The sequence below is a fragment of the Ambystoma mexicanum genome, chromosome 5p (genome assembly GCF_040938575.1).
Source record: "Ambystoma mexicanum isolate Mex_15411 chromosome 5p, UKY_AmexF1_1, whole genome shotgun sequence".
Taxonomy (NCBI): domain Eukaryota; kingdom Metazoa; phylum Chordata; class Amphibia; order Caudata; family Ambystomatidae; genus Ambystoma; species Ambystoma mexicanum.
In genome coordinates, this window is record NC_090930.1 from 862,478,457 (window position 1) to 862,505,198 (window position 26,742).

General features: G+C 43.4%; 1 protein-coding gene across 3 annotated transcripts in view; it reads left to right on the forward strand.

Annotated features, from left to right (window-relative positions):
* Positions 1 to 26,742, forward strand: part of SUGCT (succinyl-CoA:glutarate-CoA transferase) — a 2,028,246-nt gene that overhangs the window by 1,263,510 nt on the left and 737,994 nt on the right. Inside the window, exon 10 of one of the 3 annotated variants that reach the window (XM_069613297.1) lies at positions 19,779 to 19,898. The exons of the other annotated variants lie outside the window; for them this stretch is intronic. Within the exon in view, the coding sequence (XP_069469398.1) occupies positions 19,779 to 19,883 (105 nt within the window). The 3' untranslated portion in view covers positions 19,884 to 19,898. Of the gene's footprint in view, positions 1 to 19,778; positions 19,899 to 26,742 lie in introns of those variants that run through there. 3 annotated transcript variants of the gene reach the window in all.

Here is a 26,742-nt window from a genome sequence, read left to right on the forward strand (position 1 = left end):
AAGACAAGCATGTCATCTTATCTGCATTGCTCGGCTGAAGTGTGCACTGCATGGTGCTTTTAGTTACCCTCTGATAGACATTAAAGTCTTGAAATTGCGCCGGAGTGCCTTGTGATCCTGTGCAAAACTGTTCTGAGAATGTTCGTTCAATATCAGAGGGACTTAATTCACAAATTGAAACATCAGTAATTATATAGTGATGGAGCAAATAGACGTATCTGGACATACACATAGTCTCAGCTTCGGCGTTAAGCACTAAACTCATCAACGCAATAAAACCTTTCCTAACGAAAGATAACTGCCTGTCCATCGCGAGAGCTAAACTGGATTATTGTAATGCGCTCCTAGCCGGCACCTCCAAGAATAACCTATCCAGGCCCCAAACCACTCAAAACAACGCTCTCAGAGCAGCCCTCAGCGTACCAAAAAGAGAGCACATCACTCAAGCAAGGAAGACAGTCCATTGGCTCGAAGTCAAGGATAGGATCGCTTCCAAAATTCTCACCACCACGCATAAATGCATCAACCACACAGCACCATCCGACCTATCCGACACCCTGTATAGATCTCAATCCACAAGACCAATCAGATCTACATATACCAACCTACTTATCATACCACGCATCAATAGAACTAAGGCTGGAGGTATAGGATTCCCCTACCTTGCACCAAAGCTCTGGAACGCACTGCCCACCAACCTCCGAGCGGAAACATCTCTCCTCTCCTTCCGCAAACAACTCAAAACTGCCCTCTTCAACTAACATGCTTACCTGACCTCTCTCGTGTTAAATATATGTATGTCATTAAAGCATAATCATTGTCCAATGTAACCACGAGCACTATTTGTATGTAACTAAGTTTAAGAAACACTGTAACAAGCGCCACAATGCCTTTCGGTCTGCTGTGTGCTCAACAAATGCAAATAAATAAATAAATACAATTAACCCAATTGTAAGCCATTGTATATCTGTCTCGCTGGCGCATTACGTATGTTCAGAAATTAGCATTATTTGTAACCCTGCCCCACCAACAACGTTTGTGCCTGACTCCAGTATACTTAAATCCCCCCCACACCTTCCTTTTTTGGGGGAAATGAGGCAGCAAAGGCTATACTTTTTTGTGCTCTGGGCTGAGAAATCTGCAAACTTTGAGGTCAAAGCTATGTGGCTTTGTTATTCAGCCTGCTGTGCTCGCGGGTCTTGCTCTTCTTGGAAGCAAGACAATGCAGAGCAACACAGGTCGACTCCCTGGTCCGCGCTTAGAAACTCTGGGTATTAAACGCGTTACAAATGATCCACCTGGCACCTTTGCATGCCCGAGGGTTTTTTGTGTTTTTTTTGCGGGCAAACCCAGGAGTCACGGGTCAGTTGATGGTTACGATAAGGGGCAGAGGGGCTGTCGGAGTGCACCGGGAGGATATCCGGAGGACATGAGGGGCTGAGAGGTTGCCCTGCAGAGCCACGGGTGAGACAAGGGGCTAATCACAGATGAGGGCGCACAGGGGGAAGCTTATTGGATCCGATGCAAAGGCATTTGTGGTCATGGGGCGGCAGTAGGGACACATGACAGGCAATTGGGAGGAGGAGGCAACAACAGGGCGAGGGGAACACGTGGACAAACGGGGGGATCACAGGGGCAGGGTAGTGGTGAAATGGATGGAGCCGATTTGGAGCGAGAAATGTGATAGGAGGCCGAGACTTATTGAATTAGTACTGGAATATACTTAATGCAACAGCATGACGTTACAGTGTATGCAATGCCACGGAAATCATGTGTCAAAGTAGGAACCAGTTACGTGTATAGTTGGCTGCATTGTGTTACAGCGAAGGGCTACTTGTGCTTTGCATAACGCCAGGGAAGTCAATTACAGGACGCTATGTGGTTTTATTACCGAAATATTATCACATTTAACATGATTAGATGTTTATACAAAACCACCCATACGTCTTTAGAAAATATGGGGAAAGCTACATACATTGTTTTCCTTGCGCTGAAACACATCAGCACGATATTTAATTCTGCTCTGTGCAAGTCCTTTCCCTTTCTGAATACATTGGCCCTTGGGAATGCATGCGCAAACGAGCACGCCACAAAACACAGCCCTACTCTTACACGCTGCGACAAGTTTAAGAGCCCCCATTTTCGCACTGCATTTTGTAAACGTGGCACTGAAGAGTCTTTGGGGTTTATATACTGGGGGTGGAGTGTGAGAAACCGAAAAATGACGCATCATGAAAAGTATACTTAAAAAACATAGTTGAACTACGTTCGGGTATTAGTACAGTAGACTGAGTACTTAGCTGACATGATGGATCCATCTCACATTTTGGTTTTCTTTTTGTGATTTCTTTGTTCGATTTTAGCAAGGAATCCTGGAATATGAGAACATCATCCCTTTCATTACAGCAAATGATTAGTACGTGGCACCCGTGTGGCCTAGTCCTCCCAGCCAATGAGGAGGCTCTTAGCTACGTGTAGTCCCTTCCCCCAGTTCTATGGTGGCCATCTTGTTTATTATTTTTTCTGTTGTGAAAAGCTGACGGCGTTTCACAACTTCCCAAAAGAATCTATTAGTACCCTGGTTCAACAGGCCACGGTACTAATATCAATAAGCCTCTCCCTGGTGGGGCATTACTGCTTCAGGTAATCCCCTGGTGCCTGCGTTAAGGGGGGCCCCATGTACGGGCAGAGTCAGGCAAGGGCTTGGTAGGGCTGAAGCCCTCCCACTTTGATGCAGCATTCATCAATATGCTGTGAGGTCCAGCTTGGGCTCACACAGCAGAAAACATTTGTTACTGTGGAGAGCAGTGCACAGTGTATTTACTTAAATACAACGTTTTCCAAGGTGAGAAAATAGTGTTTTACTGTGGCTGCTTCCTCAGCAAACATGGTGAGGACAAAAGCCTGCCATGGGGTTACAAATAGACCCCCTATGTGGAAGCTGAAGGCTTAACTGCTGGGCTCAACTTTTAGTTGGCCCACACCCCCAATGATTAGCGTTCCTTTGTTTAACTAAATAGCCTGTGAGATGCAGAGGTGTAGACAGGGAAGAGCGGCGGTGGGGGGGGGGTAAGAATAAAAAAAGCATTTTTGTTGTGTGTAGATTGTATGCATGTATATCTGTATGCATGCATGCATGTCAAGGTGTGTGTAAGTGCTTCTATGTATGTTTATATGTGAGGGAGTGTCTAAGTGTATGCATAGGAATCAATGCAGTGTGAATGGTGTAAATGGGTGCGAGTGTGCATGTGAATGAGAATGCAGTGTGAATGTTCTCGGTGCTCCTGTGAATGTGAGTGCGTGCGTGTGTGTGTGGCAGGCTCGGACTAGGGTCTAAAATTGTCTTGAACAGCAATGAAAAAGTGGCCCACAGTTTCAAATGGCAATTCATTCCTTTTGTGATAGACTGTTTACATAGTACCCAAAGGGGAGGTTTTTGATAAAATTTGATGCAAATTGTGCACTTTAAATAATATTTATCCAGCAACACTGGACAAAACTACTAGCTGCATAGAGAAGTAACTCATCAAACTGGTCCACATTGGCAAAATAAGTGCCCCATTTTGACCATATAAACTGGCCCACGCTAGCATTTTGCATTTTTTGTTCTAGCATTGCCCTATTGCTCTATAGGCCAGTTCGAGCCTGGCGTGCGCATTGTAGCATGAACATTTTTTGCCAGGAGCATGGCATGTTTTACTGCCATTTTTGGGCAAAGCAAAGCCAACTTGAGTGTTATTATGTGAAGAAGGGGTTGCAGTAGCGGAAAGGTACTGCAATAGGGCTGACTGGGTCTTACTGTGGCATTGCATTTTGTGCTCGCATTAAGGATAAAGCCAGCTTTGTGGGTGTTCTTACATGGGTGAGGGCATGTTTCCTTACTGTGGCATGGCATTGTTTTACTGGTGTTAAGGTCAAAGTCAACATTATAAGTGTTCTTAAATAGGCAGGAGGGGCTTTGCAGAGTCTGTAAAGCAATATTTTCTTACTGTTGCATGACATTTTCTACTGGCATCAGGGGACACATATAACAGGTGTGTTCTTATATGCAGGATTTGTGTAATGATAATGATTTGTTACTTTTATAACGCTTTCACCAAAGCACTTTACAGAGAACATATTTATATACAATGATCACCCAACCGAAGATGGTACTCATTTATTGACCTCAGAAGGATGAAAGCCTGAATGGGCCTTGCTGGGATTTTAACCTCTGATATGCACATCGCACACAGATTGCAGCAGCAAAGGCTCAACCCACTGAGCTATTCTACCAGCTAACCAGCAAAGACATGGTTTCTTACTGTGACATGGCTTTTTTTTTTAATTGACATTAAGGTAAAGCCAACACGAGCATGTTCTTGGCAGATCCAGCTTGAACATGTTTTGTTATAGTTGGGCAAAGCAAACATGAGTATTTTCTGATATGGGTAGACTGGCATATATATAGCAGCACCAGAATGGACGTGTTTGGGCACAATCAGTATGAAAAAGTTGTGTACACTTGCGGCATACAGTGGGCAAAGGCATTATGAAAATGTGTTTGAAAATGCTCCTCTGCCTTGTTCATGACTTGGCATCTAATGCACATTTTTCATGTCTTACCCCACAAAACCGATTGTAAACTGTGTGACTTTTTACCAAATGTATCCTAGAACGTGTACTGTAAGATTCACAATTTCAACCCATTACCTAAACATTTTTTTCTGGGAGAGAACCCCTCTGAACCCACCTTGGTGGGTTTGCTCTCCCTGGCTAAGCTTGGTAGCTCCAACAGATTTGGTTGGGGGCAGAACAATCCCAGTTCCCTCTTCGAAACTATGTTAGCTTAAGGCCCCACTTGTTGCACAATCCTGCCTACGCCCCTGGTGAGTTGGGGGTGAAAGATGCATCTAATGGGCCACAGGAAGGCGCAATATCTATTCCCCCTGCTGGGCTCCATGTGGGGATCAACAGCTATCTAGTTTTAATGACCCCACTCTTTACCATCTTTCAAAACCGCCACCAAGCCCCCTAAAATTTGTGGCTGGTTCCGCCCTTGGCCCGGGGCATTACCTGAAGTGGCAATGCCCCCCCTAGTTCGTGGCTTATTGCTTAAATAATGCCTTCCACCAGGATGCCAATGTATCAACTTTGCTTGTGTTTCCTAATAGTATTTTACTTTAGAGAAAGACCCAGTGTACATTCCTGGACCCGTCACATTTCGTTATTAATACTAGGAACTGGCCCCCCAAAATTGCCACACATTTCTCATGCACTCGGGTTAAAAACTGGTCTGAAACACTGTTTTCTGAATGCAGTGAATACAAGGGGCTAGTTCGGGAACCTTGGCTCTGCGCAGCATCCACGGTTTCGTTTGGGATTTCTCACGCAGTTTTTGTAATGATCTGGTTTGATATGAGCTTTTGGTGAACACACATATTGCCCAAAGGCGTCATGGCGCTATTGAAGCTGTGCAGTGGCACAAAGTTAATTGCATTCAATTATCTGCCAACTAGCCAGGTTTAAATATCTTTACGGAGGGGCAAAAGTTTATTCTGGGCTGTAAATATGAAGGTAAAAGTTGACTGCTCCCTGATATGAAAAGGGTCTACCACCCATTCTCATTTTAGGAATCGACAACATCGTCGAGTGATCATAGAGCTCGGCCAGTGGATGTAGATGAATGAAGCCTGTGTGCCAAGATGGCGTTTGTTTCCCGAAATTACATTTTAAACTTGATGCAATTAACCTGGAAACATTGGGACATCACCACCAGCGAATGTGGCAGCTGCAAATGTGCAAGCTGCCGATTATGTATTAGTACCTGGCAAGGGTCAATCAGAATGTCACAGTCTGATTGTCCCTTGCCGGGGCTTTACCTGACCGGGTATCCCTCGCCTGCATTCCTTTCCTTTGTTCCCGGTGGGAGGCGTGGTAGCCCCTCAGCCAATGAGGAGGCTCAAAACGGGGAAATCCCAGCTCTGAGCCTCCACACGGCTGGAGGCTGCCATCATCCCTGCCGGGGATTCAAGTAAGTGTTTTCTTTCTCCCCCCCTGCAAACTATCCCCTCTGCACCCACCCAAACCCACTTACCTTCTTTTTTCTCCTTTTTCGGGTGCGAACACGCTGGAAACACCAGCGCGTCTGCTCCCGATGGCTGCCAAGGAAAGGGAAAACGGACTCAATTTTCCCTTCCCCGGTGGCCATTTTTATTTTTAAACCTTTTTTTTTTGTGTTCCAAAACGCTGCAGCGTTTCGGAACAGAATAAGAATGCTATTAGTACCCTGGTCTTGCTGGCCAGGATACTAATAGAAATTAGCCACTCGCTGCAGGGGCATTACCTGACTCGGTAATGCTCCAACGGCTCTGGCCTTATTGCTTAAATATTCACTGCAGGCACAAACTCACAGAATTACAGCAGTCCAGAGCATATAGCAGGGCAACCACCTGGACAAACCCAGATGCACCCCCACCCTAAAATAAACCCCGACTGGCTTCCTCCCCACTGTCAGCAGCACCCGTAGGACTCCACCTGAATTTCCTGAAAAGTGAGGGGGCTGATTAGCCCTGCTTCGTTCATGAACGTCGAGGATACTGGGCAGGTATGGACCAATGTCGCCACTTGATAATAAACCACTGCAAGCAAACAGAACCCCCAGAGAAGAACTCTAGCACACTACAACCCCAGCCTATAACACACACGGCCCGGCTGTCCTTCCTTGATAGCACAATAACTGTGTAGCACAACTAAATGACACGGCTGTTGTAATAAGGCTGGGATCATCTTTGTAAGGCAGAGCTTGCTTCCTTCTGTAGAGCAGTTTTCTTGACTCTCTGGCTTCCATGTTTCATTATTATTTTTTCTGTGTTTCTTTTGTTCTCTTTTGCTCTACTTGTCAGGCTCGGTTTCTTTTTCACCCCCACTTTTCTTCTTCCTTGTATCCTTTCATTGCTTCTTATTTCTTTCTTCCACATTTCCTTCCGGTGTTTGACAGTTAAAATGTTCGCTTTTGTAAATAAGGCTCCATTGGGCCACATAGCAGTTCACAAATATAATGCGGATAAGAAGCGTGAAAAGGAGACGGGCTGATCTCAGACCAATTCTTCTCCGGAATCCCCCATATTGTAAGCTATGAAAGTGGGCTATTGGGACCTGCTAGCCCAGAAAGGTCCCTTTCTCTTCTGTTCCCCAAGGCAATTAGAGCAGGTTGGGGTATTGCTTATGCATGAGCCTGGCTTCCTCTTCCGCTGTGGGCTCCCTGGGCACGGTGACTAGCGCAGCTTGCCAGCTTACTGCATATGGCGTGGCACACTTCAAAAGTGGGCAAATGCATGTTTTTTTTCAAAGTTCGAGGGAAATCTATGTGTGTCTGCAAAAACTTACCCTAGCCCATAAAAGCAACTAATAATGGGTCGGTTCACTCAGTCAAGGTATACGGTGGTCACGACACTGAAATTGGTCATTTCAGCTGGAAGTGGCGACTGAAAGATGAACAAATATCAAGTAATATATATCTTTTTAGTTTCGGCTATTATACCACCTATAAGCCAACACTATTGCATAAGAGTACATATAGGGAGAAATGGTATATGAGGAGGGTCACAGAGCTTGTGAATATTTGCCCACCCATTGACTGGCCATGGCCATGCTAATCCTTATAGCCATTCCCACCCAGTTCCTGCACCTCCTCACCCAAAACACTTCCTCCTGGGATGTCTATGAGCTAGATGTAATCAAGCCTTACTATCAAACTTTTCACTTATGATATATTTTATTTATATTGCGGCCATAGAAATTGAAGTGCCTGCCAGTGTTTTTGCAAAGCAGTCTTCTGGTGTAATAAAAATGTCAACCAGGTTTGCCTTCAGTTGCTTGATTTATAAGCACTATCCGTGTCCTTTACTGAAGTCCTGTTAAAACAAGCATTGGCAAAGCCAACAGTTTTGGCTTGTGTGCACATATTGGGAAAGTGCGGTTCCCATGCCTACACGAAAGCCCAAACTGTTGTCACTGCCAATGCTTGTTTAATCATGGTTTGGCTTTGCGCTATGAGAGTGAGGCAACCATTACCCTCTGCACTTTTTACTCTTAAGTAAGGATCTTTGACAATGCGCATGTTTTACTCAGGATGTTGGTTCCTGGTTGTTTTGCTTGTGGCAGTTCTTATAAATGATCTAATACAGTACTTTGCTCATATTGAACCCAATGCCTGTGACTGATTCTTTGGCCATTAGTACCTATTCCACCAGCTGGAACCGGTGGTAATGGCACGGGGCCCAAGTTAATAGACCCAAGCATAGTATGGCATAACATGTTCATGCTGTGCATGCACATTTCAGTACAAGGTTCTGCAAGCCTCAGTAAATTGCCAGACCAGAAGCCTGGGTCGGGGCACACAATGATCAGCATATCCTTCTTTGAGAAGTGTGAGGGAGGAAGGACTTAGAAATGTGATCCAGCAGTGGAGGACAGCTGGCTTGAGCCAAAGCTGAGGGGGCAGGAGCTGCAGCCGCCAATGAGCCCAGGCAATGGCAGAGTCTGAGGAGGGCAATCTTTGGCCCTGAATCCCCAGCACCACCATGAGACCCATTCATAGACTACAACGAGGCAAAGAAGGCTCCCTGGTTTACCCAACCAGCTGCGCCTACCAGCGATATTCCATCAAATTGCTGGCACAGAACAACATATGCCCTGCTCCAGGCCACGTGCATGGGTTTCAATGGTTCCATCACACACAACTCTGAGAAGTATAAGTGTCAGGTGGGCAAGAAAAGCTCAAGGAAATATTCTCAACCCCTGCCAAGTCCTCCACCCAAAGGAAGAGTGTTTTTGGTAGATTTGACTTTCACACTGTGCCTAACAGGAGACTTGAAACTATTTACTTGACCTTTTGTACAAGCTGGTTTAGGGATTCCAAGACCATATTTGGTGAAGTATTTCCCTTTGTTTTTGTATGGATGTTGGAAGTATTAGCCACATTTATGTCATTGGAAATATAAGATTTGTGTAGGTCATTATGTATGTCTTCTGAAGGGATGTCACAGGCAATGTACTTTTCAATACATTTCAGAACACTGATATCACTGTCGTGGTCAAATCTCAGAGAATTTTATATCCACAAACGCCTGTGTGGTGCTCCTCTGAATTGCTATTCTTTTCTCCAAATTGATATTCTTTTAAATTTTTTATTACAGGTGAAGTGTAACATGGCAATACAATGATGGTGAAAGTATCTTGAGACATTTACAGGATCTAGAGAACAGAGTTATCCTACACTTTTTGTGTCTATTCTTTCTTTATTTTGGTTACCATGCGTAGGAAGTCATGCAAGTCATCTGTGATGATTCACAAGGTGTCGTCACTCCTCCCCAAGGGGGAGCCCTTTTCCATGAGGCTTGGGAGGTGCGGCCGCTACCCAATATTCCCTCCAGGGCTGGTTTAATGTGGGAGGACCTCATGGGTAGGGACTCCCCCTCTGGGGACAAGGACGATCACCTTGGCTACAGCCCATTGCGATTTGGGAAATCCCAACATTCCCTAGCCTTCCCCACCGTTCAGAACTATTATATTGAAAGTAAACCTATGTATTGCTGTAACACAGAGCATACATCCAAAGCCAAAAGTACCAGGAAGAAGAAGAACACAGGAGACATGAAGGAAATTGACTGTGCTAGTACTGGTATGAGGAGGCCTGAGGAGGCCTGAGGATACATTTTTCAACAGGAACAATGGACTTTTACAATCTGCCAGGGTGGGACAGGCAACATTGTACAAGTATGGAGGACGGACTAACCAAGCTGTCAAACCCAGCCGGGAGTGGCAACAGCTGCAGAAACCAGCAGACGTTTGAAACACGGTGGGCAGACAAGAGTCCGAGAAGAACGAAGGACACCAGGGATGCATGGAAGGAGTTCTGTGGTTCCAGCTGATGCAGACCCGGACACGAAGCAGGAGCGAAGAGCTGAGCAGCAGACTAGAGCACAGAGCTACCACAGTGCTATGGAAATCAGAGAGACAAGCCTGGTGCATCGGAGAGAAGAACCCCAGTCCCAGGATCTCTCGGTGCTGTGCTAACATCCACCAGAAGGTAACTGGAGGTGCGAGAGACCCAGAGAGGACAAAAGGGTGGAAACTAGACTGGTCAGGGACCTTAACACCTGTATGCCCAGCATTGAGGAGAGCTTGTTCATTGCAGTGGTGACCAGAAGCCCCCTGACAACCAGTGACGGGTCGGAGGCCTCAACCAATGCAAACCCAGCATCTGAGGAGAGCTTCCTTGTTGGAGTGATGGCCATAATTCCGCTGACCACCAGAGACGGGTCGGAGACCCTAACCAATACACATCTAGCATGCAAGGAGAGCTTCCTCATTGGAGTGGCAACAATAAGCCCACTGACCAACAGAGACAGGTTGTAGACTCTAACCACTAGAAACCAAGCATCTGAGGAGAGCTTCCTCCTCACAGTGGTGACAATATTCCCATTGACTATCAGCGACGGGTCGAGGACCCTAACCGGTACAAACCAAGCATCAGAGAAGAGCTTCCTCACCACAGTGGTGACAATAAGCACACTGACTACCAGAGATGGGTTGTGGACCTCAACCAGTGCAAACAAAGCTTCCAACAAGAAATTCCTTATTGCAGTGGCAACAATAAGTCCACTGACCACCACATATAGGTCGAGACCCCAATGATTGTAAAATAAGCATCTGAGGGGAGCGTCCTCGTCGCAGTGGCAGTTATAAGCCCACTGACCACCAGAGAAGTATCTGGGACCCCAAAAAAGGGAACTGAGCAAGCAAGGAGAGCTTCCTCATCAAAGTGGTGGCACTAAGCCCAGTGATCGACAGGGAAGGATTTGGAACTTTGCTAACACCAAAACAGAGTGGCAAGCTGTACATAAAGTTGAAGATTGTTAAAAGACCGTGTTAGACACCATGAGAAGGTAGTCATTCTTCTGGAGAAGGGGCTATAACTCTTGGGACAGATTCTTAAGATGCCAGGGGAAGGGAGCCAATCCTCCTGGCCTTGTTGTGAACTATGCCAAGCAATACCAGGAGAAGGGAGTCATTCACCTGGTCCTGAACTGGAAATTGTGCTAGAGACAGCAGGGGAAGGCAGCCATTCCCCTGGTTTTATTGTATAGAACTACACCAGGAGAAGGAGGCCATCATCCTGGGTTTGGAATTGGATAAAGACTGTGTGAAACCTGCAAGCCAATAGAAGGGAGTCATTCCCCCTGGCATTTATGTTGCAAGAGAACATTCTTTTAAACACTATCTAAGCATCATGAGAAGGAAGATATTCTCCTTGGGAAGAAACTTTCTGTTCGGTTATCCATTAATTGTAGTGTGAGAGATGGACGTAGGTTGTAACACAGGATACAGAGTTTGATTTGACAGACGTTTTGATGGACCCTTTAGTATTATTTTTGAGCCCGAGAAACCCCTCTTAGAATTTAGGGATAGTGAGGGCCTTTTTATGCACAAATAAAAGTCGATAACCAACACCATGCCACCTTTGCGTCGGCTTCCTTCTTTGACACCTTTACACTCCCCATGCCCAAGTTCCTTAAAGTGCAGCGAACCAGTATACTTTTCTACCACACATATTTGCCAAGTGATTTGTAATATTGGACTCCAACACTTAATCTTTGTCTTTTATTTTTTGAAGGAGTTCACTAGCTGACATGTTTATAACGTGGCTTCCTGTTTTTAGTGTGTGTGCGCAACTCCATAACATAACGTTGCTAGTTAACTTTCAAACAAGAGATGGAAAATGTTTTAAATGTTTCACCTGCATTGTGGATGCTCAGAATACATTGTTAGAGAATGATATTCTGAAGCAATGATTGTTATGGTTCTTTCATATCGTGTCTTCCTCCTTTTCCTGTAGGAAAGAGTAGTGGAAAATAACATTCTTCTAAACTCTTTTCCCACATACATTTTTGAGACCCTTTGGCTTGACATATTTGATGCGGTTCTAATGCATTCTCCATGGTGTCTCCTGAATGTAGAAGGAAAATTGTATACTCGCCAAGAATGTTGTCTGAGGCTCTAGGCTGAACACATTCAAATTGACCAGTTTGTTGTGTATCTTGATATATTTCTGTTTCTTCTGAATTCCCTTCTATGATTATATATTTGTAGTATTCATTGTCCTGTTTTAGATACTCTAGGGCTTCTTTAACATTGTTCAAAACAGCTAGTTGTTGCCACATGTTTTGTCTTTTGTTGGAACACGATTAATTAGTATAATTAAAAAGTAATGTACTGGTTGCCCTACTCCTAGTGTTTCAACATTTTCACTAAGGTCTAATGGTAAATACCTTGCCACAAATGCATTTAAGGAATTTTGATGGAGGCAATTTGGCAGTCTTTATCTGCAGCTGTATTATAGCTTAGAATGATGGGTGTACTGTTTGAATTATAATACTCTCATATAGATTAAGTTGTTGGAGAACATTTGTAAGTTGAAATATTTCTAAGTAATTATTGATAGCTCAAGGTGACATTTGTTTATATTCAAACATATTATTGCAGTATAGGCAAAGTATTAAGTGGTTTGGCTAATTGATATGATATGTTATGATAGTTTATTTATATTGCGCCTATACACAATATGTTTTAAAGCGCTTCAGAACCCTTGTGATTCATCACTGTCTTCTATCTTGTAACACATATCTACAATTTTTGTACTTTTATAAAATAAAAAGTTCTACGACAACAGACACATATTTTGTCTGGAATTTCAGCAGACATGTTTTCAAACCTTGCTATTTCTTTTTTGTATGTGTTTGTAAGAATGGTCGTTGTTGAAAGTTGCTGGTTACTGTTTTCTAAGTTAATTGTGTTTTGTAATTCTTCTTCAGTTCCAAAATATTTGCTTTGCATGTCTTCTTTGTGTCTCAGCCCTCCCTGGGCTGTCCCATTTAGAAGACTGTCATTGAGATTTTGCAGTTATAGAGTGGGACTTTTTGCACTGTATAATTTATGCACAAGGTTGTGCATTGTAGAATGGTTTATTGCTAACATTTCTGTGTGATCAAAGGTGTTTTTAGAAGATGCTCTTGAAATGCAGACTAATACATGTATTCATAGTCCAGTGTGGATGCTCAGTGGACAGGTGTTTGTGTTTTGTAAAAATTTGATTCAACTTGTGTCTTTCATTTTAACATATTGATTGAGAAATTGTCATAAACATTTGAACGACTGTTGGCACACATTGCATGTTGAGCTGCACATCCATTTGTACACTGGACTAGCTGTGTAGACATGTGGAACATTTGGTTGAACATTTGTTGGTGAAGATTTTTCAATTAAGGTTTATTTTACCACAATGTAAGTTGAAGAAAAGCTATTTCCTATCCTCTTCCGTTAGTATCTATGGAACCTGGGTTTGTTTGCTGTTGGTTGAACGCTTCTTCATTGATGTATGGCTCTTTGCTACTTCTGTGAAACCATTCACCTACATAGAAGTTGAAAAAGTTATCTATGTTGTGTAATGGAGCAGAAGTGGACACGGGACACAGAGGTAACATTTTTCTGGTCATAAACTTTTATTGAAAGGAAATAAAGTGGAAATCCCATCTGTCCCTATAACTAAGAGGGATTTCACTGCCTCAAAAATAACTAAGGGTAGTGTAAGAATGTCAGTCAAAAGAAAGATAGTCCACTGTCCTACGTTCCAAACCTATTTCTGTCCCTCACACTTCAATAGAAAAACTATAATACTAGCTTCACCATGTGTGAGGTCCCGGAATGAGACGCGGACACAGAGAACTCATGATGATTGCTATAAACCTTTATTTAAATAATGAAGTGGTGGGAGAATGCCTCACTGTCCCTAATCTAGTAGGTATTTCCCTACTTCAAAATGAAGGGTCTGTCCTGTGTCAAAATGTCCAAAGCAAAACTGTCATGTGTCCGAAATCCTAGCCTAGGCCTTTCATTCTAAAAGTAACTCTAAGGTGATTGTCTTTGACTTGAAAAGTGCACAAATGTTCAAGTTCAACAAAAAGATATAAATCCAACAAAGGTTCCAAACAGACAATGTTCACAGTTCCAGGGAATGATGCCCTTCCCCGGGTTTATCTCCAGCAAAAATAAAAGTTCAAAAGAATAACCATGTTCATTGTAGACCAACAGGATCACCCCCTCCTCTTGGCATTGCGACTCACTCCATGGGAAATGACTCCCTTCCCCAGGTCTTTTCCGTATTTAATGCAGTTTAAAATCCTAAGGGCATGAATCTTCCTTGGGATTCTCTTTCCCAAAATACAACGAATGCAGTTCAAAATCCTAAGGGCATGAATCTTCCTTGGGATTCTCTTTTCCAAAATACCACAAATGCAGTTCAAAATACCAGGGGCATGAATCTTCCTTTGGATTCTCTATCTCACAACACACCTGTTGTACTCTTCTGCAAGGTTCTCTCACATAGTTTCTTGATACAATTCTTGTGCAGGCCCCAGACCCGCAAAACACCTGGTATACTCTCCTGCTTGGTTTCTCCAATGTCTATTTCATTCTCTCATATGTCCCGTTATACTCCCCTGCCAGGACAATATCACTAAGGGTAGGATTCTTCCTTCTTTCTGGTGCCAATCAATAGTGTCATTTAACCCAAGTATATGATTACTGGTAAGAAATATTATGCGCATCTTCAGTTTTGACCATTTCCTTTTATCATTATCCGGATAGATTTTCAACAGGATCGTTCACTTTCAATTTCTCGCAGTTGTGGTCTGCTGTTAGAGAATGGCCCACCATGGGGGCTGTGAATACAGAATTCCTAATGCAGTTTTTATGTTCCATAATCCTAGTTCTCACTTTCCTTTCAGTTTTCCCTATGTAAAGTTTCTTACATGGACACCATATGGCATAGATCACCCAACTGCTATTACAGTTGGTGAAATTACTTTGTTCCCATGGTTTTAAAAGTCCTATGTCCACCTCAAAAGTTCTCATGGTTTGTGCACAGCATTTACATTTACCACAAGGGCTCTTTCCCAGCAACCTGGACATCTCCCACGTCTCTGTTAGTGTCCTCTGAGTGTCAGAATCACAGAAACATAATTCTTTGAGACCATTTACACCTTTTGAAAGCACATCTTGGTTGCGTCAGTGTGTTGTCACATTTGGCTAGAATGTGTCAATTCGTCAAAATTATCCTTTTTATTTGATTAGATAAAGTGTTGAAAGTACTGACAAAAGTGATGTCATTATTAACCACTCTTCAGTAACTAAGGATGACTTCTCTGTATGTCTAATAAGTCATTTTCAACCTCTGTAACAAGCGCCACGATGCCCTCGGGCTGCCTGTGCACTAAACAAATGTGAATGAATAAATAAATAAATAAATGTCTTTATTGTATTCCACCAAGGCTTCCCTATTGTTGTTCGAGGCTTGTTTCCATGCCTTCCTGATTATTTTCCAAGGGTGCCCTCTTGCTTTCAAATTGCAACTCATATTGCTAGCCCCTTTCAAATTCATCTTTATTAGTACTATTCCTTTTGAGGTGTAGGAATTGTCCCACTGGTAAGGTTTTCTCTTCTATGATTTGGATGGAAGCTATTGAAACAAAGTAACAAGTTCTTGTCTATTTCTTAATGGAAGGGTTTAACTTTAAGTACACCATTTACCTAATCTACATACATCGTTAAATCCAAAAAGTTGATTTCACTTCTACTTTGATTGTTAGTACATTTCAAATATGAAGAACATTTTAATGACATGCATACAACATTAATATACTCACTTTTTAGCAATGGAACAGCTCGCGTTCTTTGGAAGATTTCAATGGTAATCTTTTTTCTGGAAATGTAAAAGAATGGCAATTTTGAAAAATTGAAAGTGTATAGTACATGAAGTTCTTGTGCACCTGGTATGGGTGTTGCAGAGAATTATGGTTGGCAACATAGAAAGCAAGTTATTTTTGTTAAGGCAAGGTTGTATTTTCTATTGTCATACTAGGTTTCTTATACTTGTGAAAGAAGGCACATTTTCTTAAAGGATTTCTTTATTGCTTGAACTATAGCTTGGTAATTGAGGTATTTGTAATCATGAAATTGTGCACTGCTATAAGTAGAAGAACATGTAGCAGTCACTATGCTAGCAGAAGTACTTTTAAAAGCAATAATGAACTATTGGAATGGGTGCTGCTGCAAAGTCTGTTTTGTAGCACAGAAAACTTATTCTTGAAGCAATATTATAAAAAGGTGGTATAGAATATTACTTTTGGAAAACATTTAAAACATACTGTAGTATGTCTTCTTAGATGTAAGTTCCGGGATGTAGATCCTGGAAATAGAAATCTGTATACATTTGTAAAGTAGGCTGTTACAGAGCAGGCTTTGATTCACAGCACAAATGCACTCTGAGTTGAAAGATACATCTGAACTGTTGAACTAAGGTGAGGGGGTTAGAGGTAGAGATTTTGGATGTGATTGGTAGGTGGGTCTGTTACTGTTTGGATGTAGCTAATCACGTAGTCTTACAGAGATAAGGCTAAAAAAGGAAGAAGGGCAGCCCTGTGCCCCAATGTCTGGGGACATATGTGACTGTTTGCATACCAACTACAAGTGCCATCTGGGCACTTTTACCATGCCCTGCAGGGAAAGAGGACGTTGGAGGCTGTGGGCATTGTGGCTGTCGGGAGGCTCTACCAATCAGGCATTCTCTTCTTGGAGGAGGAGTTGAACTGCAGATGACAAGGTAGCAAGTACTTTATTTTTTGTTTGAATTGCTGAGGACTCTTTGGTTCATAGGAGATTCATGAGTTCATTAGTTTCAGATATATGCAAAGCGGATTGGTAAATCAGATAACCTTGGCTTTTAAAAATTAATTGGAGGTTGTATGGCATGGAGGTCCTGGTTTGAAGTGGAATCCACTGTATGACGAATCCCAGGAAGCTGTCACTACTGCCATAGTGAGAGCCCCTTCCCATGAGGCCAGGGAGGTGAGGCTGCTACTGATAGTCCCCATGGAGGTGCTACTCAGTGGTTTGATCTCATGGGAGGGGAACCCTCTGTGTGGGACCAGTGATGACTATTGTGCGAGAACACATTATCCTCCTAACACCTACACCTCTCCTTCACCCCCACTCTCTCCATCCCTACCCTCCAATCCCATGTACTTCTGTAAGACTCAAGCATTAGAAAGGACTGAGACGAGGAAGAATAGAAGTAGCTATCATGAAGATCCAGGCCAAGAAACTGTGACGAGAAAGAGGTGCAGAACCATAGGGATCAATCAGATGAACTTGCATGAACAGTCTAGTCTCCAACTACAGACCTTACTGGATACCGACATAAACACAGACAACAGACTCACCCTAAGAGGCAGATTCTTCATAGTGGGACCGGTTGCGCAGCGGACGCTCACTGCGGAGAACAGCAGGAAGAGGCCGGAATGCTTGAAGACGAGAAGCACAGTGTTCTGGGAACATGTCAAGAGACCGAGAACTGAGAGGCTGGCTGGGGAGAGTGTCGGCAACACAGCACTGCGAGAACATGCGATCTGTCTGGGAAAGACACGCCAAACGGGGTCAGAAGCTGCAGAACTTCCACAGCATGCTAGAGAGAGCTCCACAGTGCCGGTGAGACAAAGAGAGACACAGTGAAGCCCGTGGCCGACCTGAGGACTGCAACCAAGACCCTAAAGGTATTTGGGTGCAGAGCATGTGCTAGGGGGTCACCAGAGGGTACAACAAACCCTAAAGACAATAGTGCTTGGAAAGTGGGGGAAAGAGTCTAACCCCTATGGGGCACTAAGGGAAACATTATCAAAGCACTATAACAAGGAGAAAGGGTCTGGGACCTTTACAGAAGAAGGACATATCATGTAACAAGGATACCTATTGTTCTTTGAGACAGTACTTGGAGAGAAGGCGATCTGTACATGAATTAATTTAGCCAAAGGGAGGACAATATTTATTTCGATTAACTGTTCAAGCCAACCCCCATTTGTTACACCTCAATGACCTTCCCGTCTCACATATTCCCCTGGAACGTTCATCAAAAAGCTGTAAGTTGATCTGGGTGCCTCTCCATGGATGTCTCTTTAAAATAATCCCTCTTTTCTTTACTATTTGATTTAGACAATACATTCACTTGTGTATCTGCAGCTCAGCAATGAACTTGACCAAGTAAATGATTGGTAACTCCTTTCAACCAACTTCAGTTTGGAATTACCACATTGCACGAATTACACACATGTGCCTCACCTAGAAGTCAACCACCACTGGTAGACTGGCCTACCTGATGACCATTCTAAACGCATAAGGCGTCACATGACTAACTCGAAGTAAGATAATTACAGACTAGAAACTTGACTGGCTTTCAAGAAGGAAAAAGTCCTTTTCATGCCACCCTCCTGTCGTCTGAAATTCCATCTGAGTGGCAATCCATACTGCTCCAAGTCTCCTTCAGCTTAGGAAAGAACCGAAGAACTGGCCTTTCCAACAACACCTTGGTGTAAACTAGAAACAGCTATCTTGTGCAGGCCACGGTTGATAAATTGCACTGTGATAATAATTATCAACATTTACTTGATGAATTGTAAAATTCTTGCTACCAATGTTTTACTCCATGACCTGTTGCTCCCAAGCCAGGTTTGTGCTATAAACATATTGTGAGGATGGGGACACTACAGATCTGGGATCGGGGGGGGAATGAGGGAAATGGGAAGTGCTGTGGTCTCGGGAGCTGCTGGGGAAACGATGGCGTGCCATCGGGCACCGACAGCAGTTTGCCTGATAACGCCACCCGAGCCAGCTTCGCAGTCACAGCGCCGGCGGCGCTCGGATCAGTCCGGGCCGCCGACGCTGCTGCAGCGCAGGCCGGGCTCGGCAACCTACAGGCACCAAGTAAAACCCTTCTCCTCCGACAGAGGTGGCTGGCCCCAGGTACTCAAGTTCCATGCACGGCTGCCCGACCAACATTGAAGCGGGGGATGGGACCAGGAGAACCACCGCCATGAGCCCCAGGTGGCTCTCCTCACCTGCACGGCCAACGGGCCCCGGACCATCAGCATGGCAACACAGCTGAAAACCCCCCCACCGGCACGCCGTACAAAGGGGGCAGAGCCTACATGACCCTCAGACGCCAGGCTACCCACGTGGACCGCAGCGGCCACATGGAGCCTGGGGCTTGGTGGGAGGTCCTGGCACAAACAACGAAGCAAGGGGAACATGAAGGGAGATGGCAGCTCTCTTTTTAGGGGCAGGACTCCCAGGTTATCAACCAATCCAATGTAGAGTGGGAGAACTGCTCCCTGATTGGCACACATACAAGCCTGTCACACAGGATAAAAGGAACTGAACTGATGATCCGTTTGTGGCTCATTGCAGGGAGAAAGAGAGGAGAGTGGAAGCGACTGGTGGGCCTATTCAGGCTCGAGTGAGTAAGAGAAGCCTCCAAAGGAATACTTACCCCAGACTTTAAACCCACAGTGAAGTAACTGCCTTAAAGTCTGTGGTTCCTCTGTTCTTGAACTTTTGCAGTTTCCTTGAATAAAGTATTGTTTAGCATCAATAGCGGCTCCTGTTGTGATTCCCACACATATACACTAAAAATAATAATAATAATTGTTAAGCTTAATTCCTGTACCTGCAACCCGAACCTCTAAAGAACAGCCAAAATCATTATAGCAATGTCACCCATTTATCGTTTCTTCTTTTCCTTCATTTCACAAGATTAGGCCTGATGTTCCATGAAGGGGTGATTTCTTGTATATGGCTTCCTATTTTAAGTAGTTTAACCATCATCCTTTCTGATTTTTACTTTTTAGCAAAGTTTCCAGTTGCATATTTCATCCCAAGACAATGAAAACACTTTTCTTATGAATCTTCTGGAGGATTTCACCTTTGATTTCATTGGCAGTTCGGGAATCTGAGTGGTAAATATGTGTCTATTGTGAGGGAGGCATGGTATCACAAGTAAACACTAACACAAAAGCTGCAGGTTTCAAAACCTTTATTGGTGGTTTAAAAGGGGTTGGAAAACTCCTATCTTGCCCTGTAACTAAGATGGGAGCATTCTCGACCATCAAACTAAAAGAAAATACATTCCTAGTCAGTCCTTAGTCAAAATAAAATGGCCTATACCAATAAACCTAATGCCTACTGTAAGAAACCTGAAGGTGTCTCACCCGCTAGTCCCGGGGATCTGTCATCCAGGTGGCCAGGACACGGCCATCGCTTTTGGATCCAGTTCCTGGGGATGGACCAATGCAGGAGGATCCCCTGGATGGGGGGTCTTCGAGGAGTGAAAGTGGGACACCGGATGGCGAGACGTGGTATCCCCTTCGCTGTAACACCTTTACCCCATCCTACCAGGTAGGATACTTAGGGACTCAAATCCCCACCCTTTTCCAACACAAACACTTTCTCACGGACAACTCACTATGAGGGAAAACGGACTAACACCAGAGCCGTATACCTGACATGTCCCAATACAATGGTCAGGCTGGGTCAGGCAATTACTGATCATTACACACACCTGACTTCCATCACACTCCCCACACGGATAAAAGTCAGAGCACGAAATAACACTGCGAGCAAGGCAAAGCACACAAGCAAGCAGCAGTTCCAAGATGGCAGTTTAATACAAGGTCAAAGACGGCGAGACTGAAGAGTATTGCAAGGAAGAAAGTGCCCTTGACCTTTTCACCGAAAGAGTGTAACTTTCATGAGCCTTCAAAAATAGGAAATGCAAGACCTGGAATCAAAGCTGAAGAGTCCTGCATTGTGTGTCGGAGGTACTTGAGGCTCTCCCGCGTCGATAGACAAAGTGGGGCGAATCGTTTGCCGCTGTGGTACTGTCCTTGTCTCTGTGAGAAACCAGAAGGTGTCTCACAAGCTAGTCCCCAGGGTTCTGTCATCCAGGTGGCCAGGACACGGCCATCGCTTTTGGATTCAGTTCCTGGGGGTGGACCAGTGCGATGAGGATCACCTGGATGAGGGGCCTTTGGGCAGTGAAAGTGGGACACAGGATGGTGAGACACAGTATCTCCTTCCCTGTAACACCTTTTCCCCATCATACCAGGTAATTTGATAACAGAAGATGAACAGAAATTTTTAACAAACCAATTTCCAATATTGGGGACAATCTACTTTATACCAAAGATACACAAATCCTTTACTTCCTTTCCTGCCCTCAGACCTATAATAAGCAGCATTGGTTCCCTAACAGAAACAATATCCAAATATATTGACACTTTTCTACAACCTTTAGTGTCAGGACTTGCCTCCTACATAAGGGACACAAAGCATGTAATCCAGCAGCTCTAAGCCATCAATTGGGAAACTAACTTCAGGCTGATGACTCTAGATGTCTCCTCCCTCTCCACATCCATACCCCACCAAAAAGACATTGAAGCAATTGAGTACTTCCTAAAGATGAGGTCAGTCTCCTACTACTCCCACAATAACATGCTGCTAGAAATGCTCAACTTTAACTTGAACAACAATATCTTCCTCTTCAATGATAGCATATACAGACAACAACAAGGGACCGCAATGGGAGGGAAATTTGCGCCCACATATGCCAACCTATATGTAGGACAATTTGAGTTGGAACATGCCTGGCAACACATAGCCTTTACAACAGAGAACAACATTATCTGTTGGGGTAGATATATCAATGATGTCCTTATAATCTGGAACGGAGATATCAACACCCTCAACAACTACTTTGCTTTTCTAAACCACAATACTTACAATTTGAATTTCACTATAGATCACAGTGTTACATCAATCCATTTCCTTGATTTGGAACTATTTGTGAAACATGGCAAAATCTTTACCAAACTATATGTCAAGCCAACGGCTGGAAACACAATCTTGCACGCTGAAAGTAACCATCCAAAGCATATCACAAGAAATATCCCCTACAGGGAAATGTTGAGAATAAAAAGAAACTGTACTGAAAAACATGAATTCCAAAAGAATGTGTCAGCAGTTATGAAGAAATTCCAAGAACGAGGATACAAAGATCAACATCTAGAGAAAACATATCTGAAAACTGAAAAACGAACGAGAGGAACTATTGGCAGACAAACCAACTCAAATGAAAACCTTTGAAAAAATAAGATTCATCACGACATACTCATCAGGCATAAAAATAGTCAGAAAAATATTAAAACAGAACTGGAACATCCTAAAAATGGATGATGATATATCAGATAGCTTGGACGAAGAAGTGAACATCACCTTTTGTAGATCTAAAGGCCTTCAGGACAAACTCAGTCATTCCCACTTCTCAATTTCAAAACAACAAAAAGGCCTATCAAAACTGTGGGACTCACAAAGACTCAAAGGAAATTTCAAATGTGGTCAGTGTATCAGCTGTCAATACAGTGAAAATGGAAAAACAGAAATACATTTACCAAATGGAAAAAAATACAGTATTCGGGACTTTATCAATTGCAATACCAAATGTGTGATATATGCTATAGAATGCAGCTGCAAAAAATATATGAAGGTAGCACAACGAGAAAACTAAAGCAAAGGATACAAGAACATATGAGGTCAATTATCAAGGAAGACCCAAGATACCTTTTGGGGTACCACCACAGACTGAACACAAAGGTTCATTGAAAAATTATGTATGATTCTACGGAATTGAAAAAATTACAGTGCCACCAAGGGGAGGCAACATTGAAAAAATGCTCAGGATAAGAGAAGCATTTTGGATTTATATTTTGGATTTATGCCATATAGGTTTGAACTCTGAAGGAGAAATTATCAATTTATTGTAGCAAACTAAATTCACTTCTTACCCAAGCAAACATGAAGTAACTGCATTTGTACTCATTCTATTTGGTTGGTTAAAACAAATAACAATTATGCTCATCCCAATTCACTAATCTTTCAAATAAATATTTAGCACCCATAGGAATAGAATAGGAAACAATATAGCTTAAATCACGTGACCAAAAATATCACGTGACTATGAATGAATCAGTTTAGGATTACGTCTAAAAAAACATTTTAGAAATAAAGCAATATAGCTCAGCTAAGCTATTTTCTTTTTTTCTCTCAAAAAATAGATTCACAAGTGAGCTTAATCGTGAATCTAGAAAAGCGGCACACATCAACGTGCGACCGTGCCTATTGCCACATCCTTTCCCATTCCCGAATGGTGGACGCGATCACATGAGCAAGTTTAACACGTGATCGCAGCACCATTCTGAAGTCGGGAAACACACATCGAACTAGGAAGCAGACGGTTAGCATGCTGCTCCTCCTGCCAAAGGAATAACAATCGCGGAACCACCAGAAATTAAGGTAAGCAGCCTTAAAACAATTATATACAGACAAACAAGTCCTTGTATACAAATGCTATCAGCAAATGGAGCAACAGCACAGGGAGTGAAAGTATTGAAACATTTTTTCACTCATTCCCTTTAGGTTCTGTCGTCTGGAACCAGCAATCTTTGGTGAGACCCAAAGTTTCTTTAAGTAGGGAAACAAAACAGGCCAAAAAATATCTTTTGAGCACAAAACGTGCTGAAATTATTACAGCAAACTACAATATACAACAAATGTGAGTATGAATTGTAAAGCAAGCATGAGCAAATGAAATGGTCCTTCTAACAAAACTCACTATGAGTGCAATTGACTGCAATATGCAAAAACTAGAGAAATGCGTTTTTTGTGAAAACATTTGAAAAATAATGGGCCTCATTACGAGTCCGGCGGTAACCGTGGTGGTAAAACCGCCTGCTTACCGCCGGACTCGTATTACCATTCTGCCTCCGTGATTCCCGGAATTACCGGGGCATTACAACCCCGGTTTTCCAGGAATCACGGAGATGGAATGGTGTTAATCCCCATTCCCATCGAGTCCTATGGGACTCGATGGGAATGGGGATCATGGAAACACCGGCAGCATCTTGTAATGCTGCCGGTGTTTCCTCGTCCGCCTGCAGGCGGGCGGTGTTAAACCCACCAGGTCAGACCTTGCGGGAACATCACCTCAGGAGTTGTGATCGCCCAGCATGGAAACAACGGTGGCGGCAGGTTTACCGCCACCATTGTTTCCATACCGGGCGATTTGTAATCAGGCCCAATGAGTTTCTTTCTGCCTTTCAAAACAATGATTTTTTTTTATATTTTTGAAATTTTTGAAATCTAGCCACTGTTATAATTTGTAATGTTTTGAACAATCATTTGAATTGCAACACATACAACTGTACATCTAAGCTATGTCTTTGTTAATATTTCAGTTGAATTTAATTTAAGACCAAAATGGGATTATCCCTCCTGAGGATCTGCCACACAATGGAATGGCAGTGAAACACCTGTAGAGGGCAAGATATTTTGTTTTTTGGACAACCATTAAAACCAATTTTTGCAAAAACAAACAAGGAGTCTTGATTCAAATGTTTACACCAAACAAACAAGTGAATTGTGAATCTAAAGGCAGAAACAACAAATCTTAGCACGCACAAACAAAGGTTCATACTTTTTTCTAAAAATTAATATCCAATGTATTGCATGGGTGGTACTTCTTTTAGCCTCATATCTCCTCTTCCTCTGCTCAGTGTTTGTGTAGAAAAGGGGTGAAGGACTGCGCAGTTGGAATATCCTATAAAATAGGATGGGACAGGGGTATTTGGAAAGGGGGGATACCATGTCTTGCCATTGGGCGTTCCTCCCCCACTCCCTGAGGACCCCTCACCCAGATGATCCTCCCACACTTGTCCACCCTCAGGGTGTGGATCCAAAGGCAATGGCTGTGTCCTGGCCACCTGAGTACGGGATCCTCAGCGTTTAGGAAGTGAAACACCCTCTGGTTTTTCAGACTATGGAGAATATCAACGAGACAATTTGCTGAACTATCTGCTTTATTAGCATTGCACAACTTGCATTGGTGCACCTGAACTCAGGACTGGTCGACAGTGGTTCTATTTAAAAAACAAATGTCAATGCTTGCCAGTCCACTTTCACATCAGTGCAGCACCTCTGGTATATGGCGAATACCATTACTGCGAGGCTGAAAATGTGTTTTGTTTTCTTTTTTTTGCACCTTTGTTTTCACAATAGAGTGTTAGTGGAGTAGGGGTATTAATTAGACATGTGGGGCTGCGGTGTCTACCTTTGAATTTAACTATGGAAAACATGCAAAAAAAGAAAAAGTAACTTGACATTTTGAGAATTTGCAGTCATTATTTCGCAGTGATCACATAGATCCACACCTCTCAAGAAGTGTGATGAATCCTATGGATCCCTCACTAATTCCCTGCCCAAAGACTCCTCCCAGGTGGCAAGCGAAAGGCAGACGTTTTCTGATCCTGACCTTGGGGGTGATATTCTGCGGGAGTATCACCTGGGTGGAGAAAAGGCTCAGGGGAATGAGAGGACTCCGTCGGATGATATGCAGTATTTTTCTTCCTCTAGGGAGGGTGACTGTGCAATACCAAAGTGTGTAATGGCTTGTTGTAAAAACCATCTTGCTTTGTCACAAAATACACATGTAAACAGGAGTAAAACCACTCGGGAAACACTAGGCCTTAAAAGAGATCAAAGCCCCAGAGGCATGTTAAAATGAAAGACCTCTGTTATAACCAAAGGTTCAGTGAAAGAGAAGTTATGGAAAATAGCAATTCAAAAGAATTACCATTCCATCTTGCATCAGGTTTAGCGACTAAGCCTTATGGTATTCCTTCAAAGAATGTTGTAAAGAACGAAATATAGAAGTGAAATTCAGACTCACAAACCTAACTCTGTCATTCCGTACTTCAAGTTCCATAATCTTCTAAGTGATGGGACGAGGAAGTTGGCTGAAGAAGTGCAATGGTAAATGAGTGGTCAAATCATTAATGTAAATGGCCCACCCCTGAGGGAGACTGAGAGGCTCGAAAGGCCCGCTCATGTGCAGGCCGTAAGAGAGAGAAGAGGGGAAATGCGCAGAAGGAAGCAGAAGCAGTGTGGTTGGCAGCCCAAGCAAAAGCTGGAAGAGAGAGAAGACGACAGGACCAATGCTTGGAAAAGAGCAACTGCCGGTCCTGACAGGGTCTGTGCCTCTCGAGTCCTGAAGTGCAGAGGTCGTGCAGCAGGAAGTGTTCAAGAGGGAAGCTTGCCCTCTGATTACCTATTCTGGAGAGGATGCGCAGCGGGAAGCAAAGGCGTGGAAATCTCTCCCATCCCAGAGGTTGCCTCAGGTGGCTGGTGTGCATCCGAGGGCCTCAAGGCCTCTAGTGGCTGGTGTAAGGAACTCATGGTGGCAACAAGTAAGGCAGACAAAAGTGATCACAATTTAAGGGTGTTTATTGAACAATAAATGCTGTGTGCAGGTTCGAAAAATGCCTACTCTAAACCTAAATCTAAGATGGGAGCAAACGTCGACCATCAAATTAAAATAAGGCAGTCCTAGTGGCATTGTGTCAAATAAAAAGGGCCTATAGCAAGAAACCGATTGCCAAACCTTACAACTAATACAAAAAGGGTGTAGGATAATTCTCAAGAAAAGAAAGAAGTGTTCTCAAATAATATGTCAGGATGCAGTAGCCTTGGTCTCCCTTCTCCACATTTTGGACACTGGGTAAGATGGGAGCTTGAAGCACAGTAAAGTCTCAGGCTTCTCCAGCACGAGAAGATAGTTCTAATGGCAGCTCTCAGGACTGTTGATGGCTAAGTCTCGTTTTCTTGAAAGTCTCTTGCCTTGAGGACCTGATGCATTCAACTAACAAAACAAATACACAGTCTCTTTTCCATGGGCTTTGGGTGACTTTTACCCCGGGATTCCCC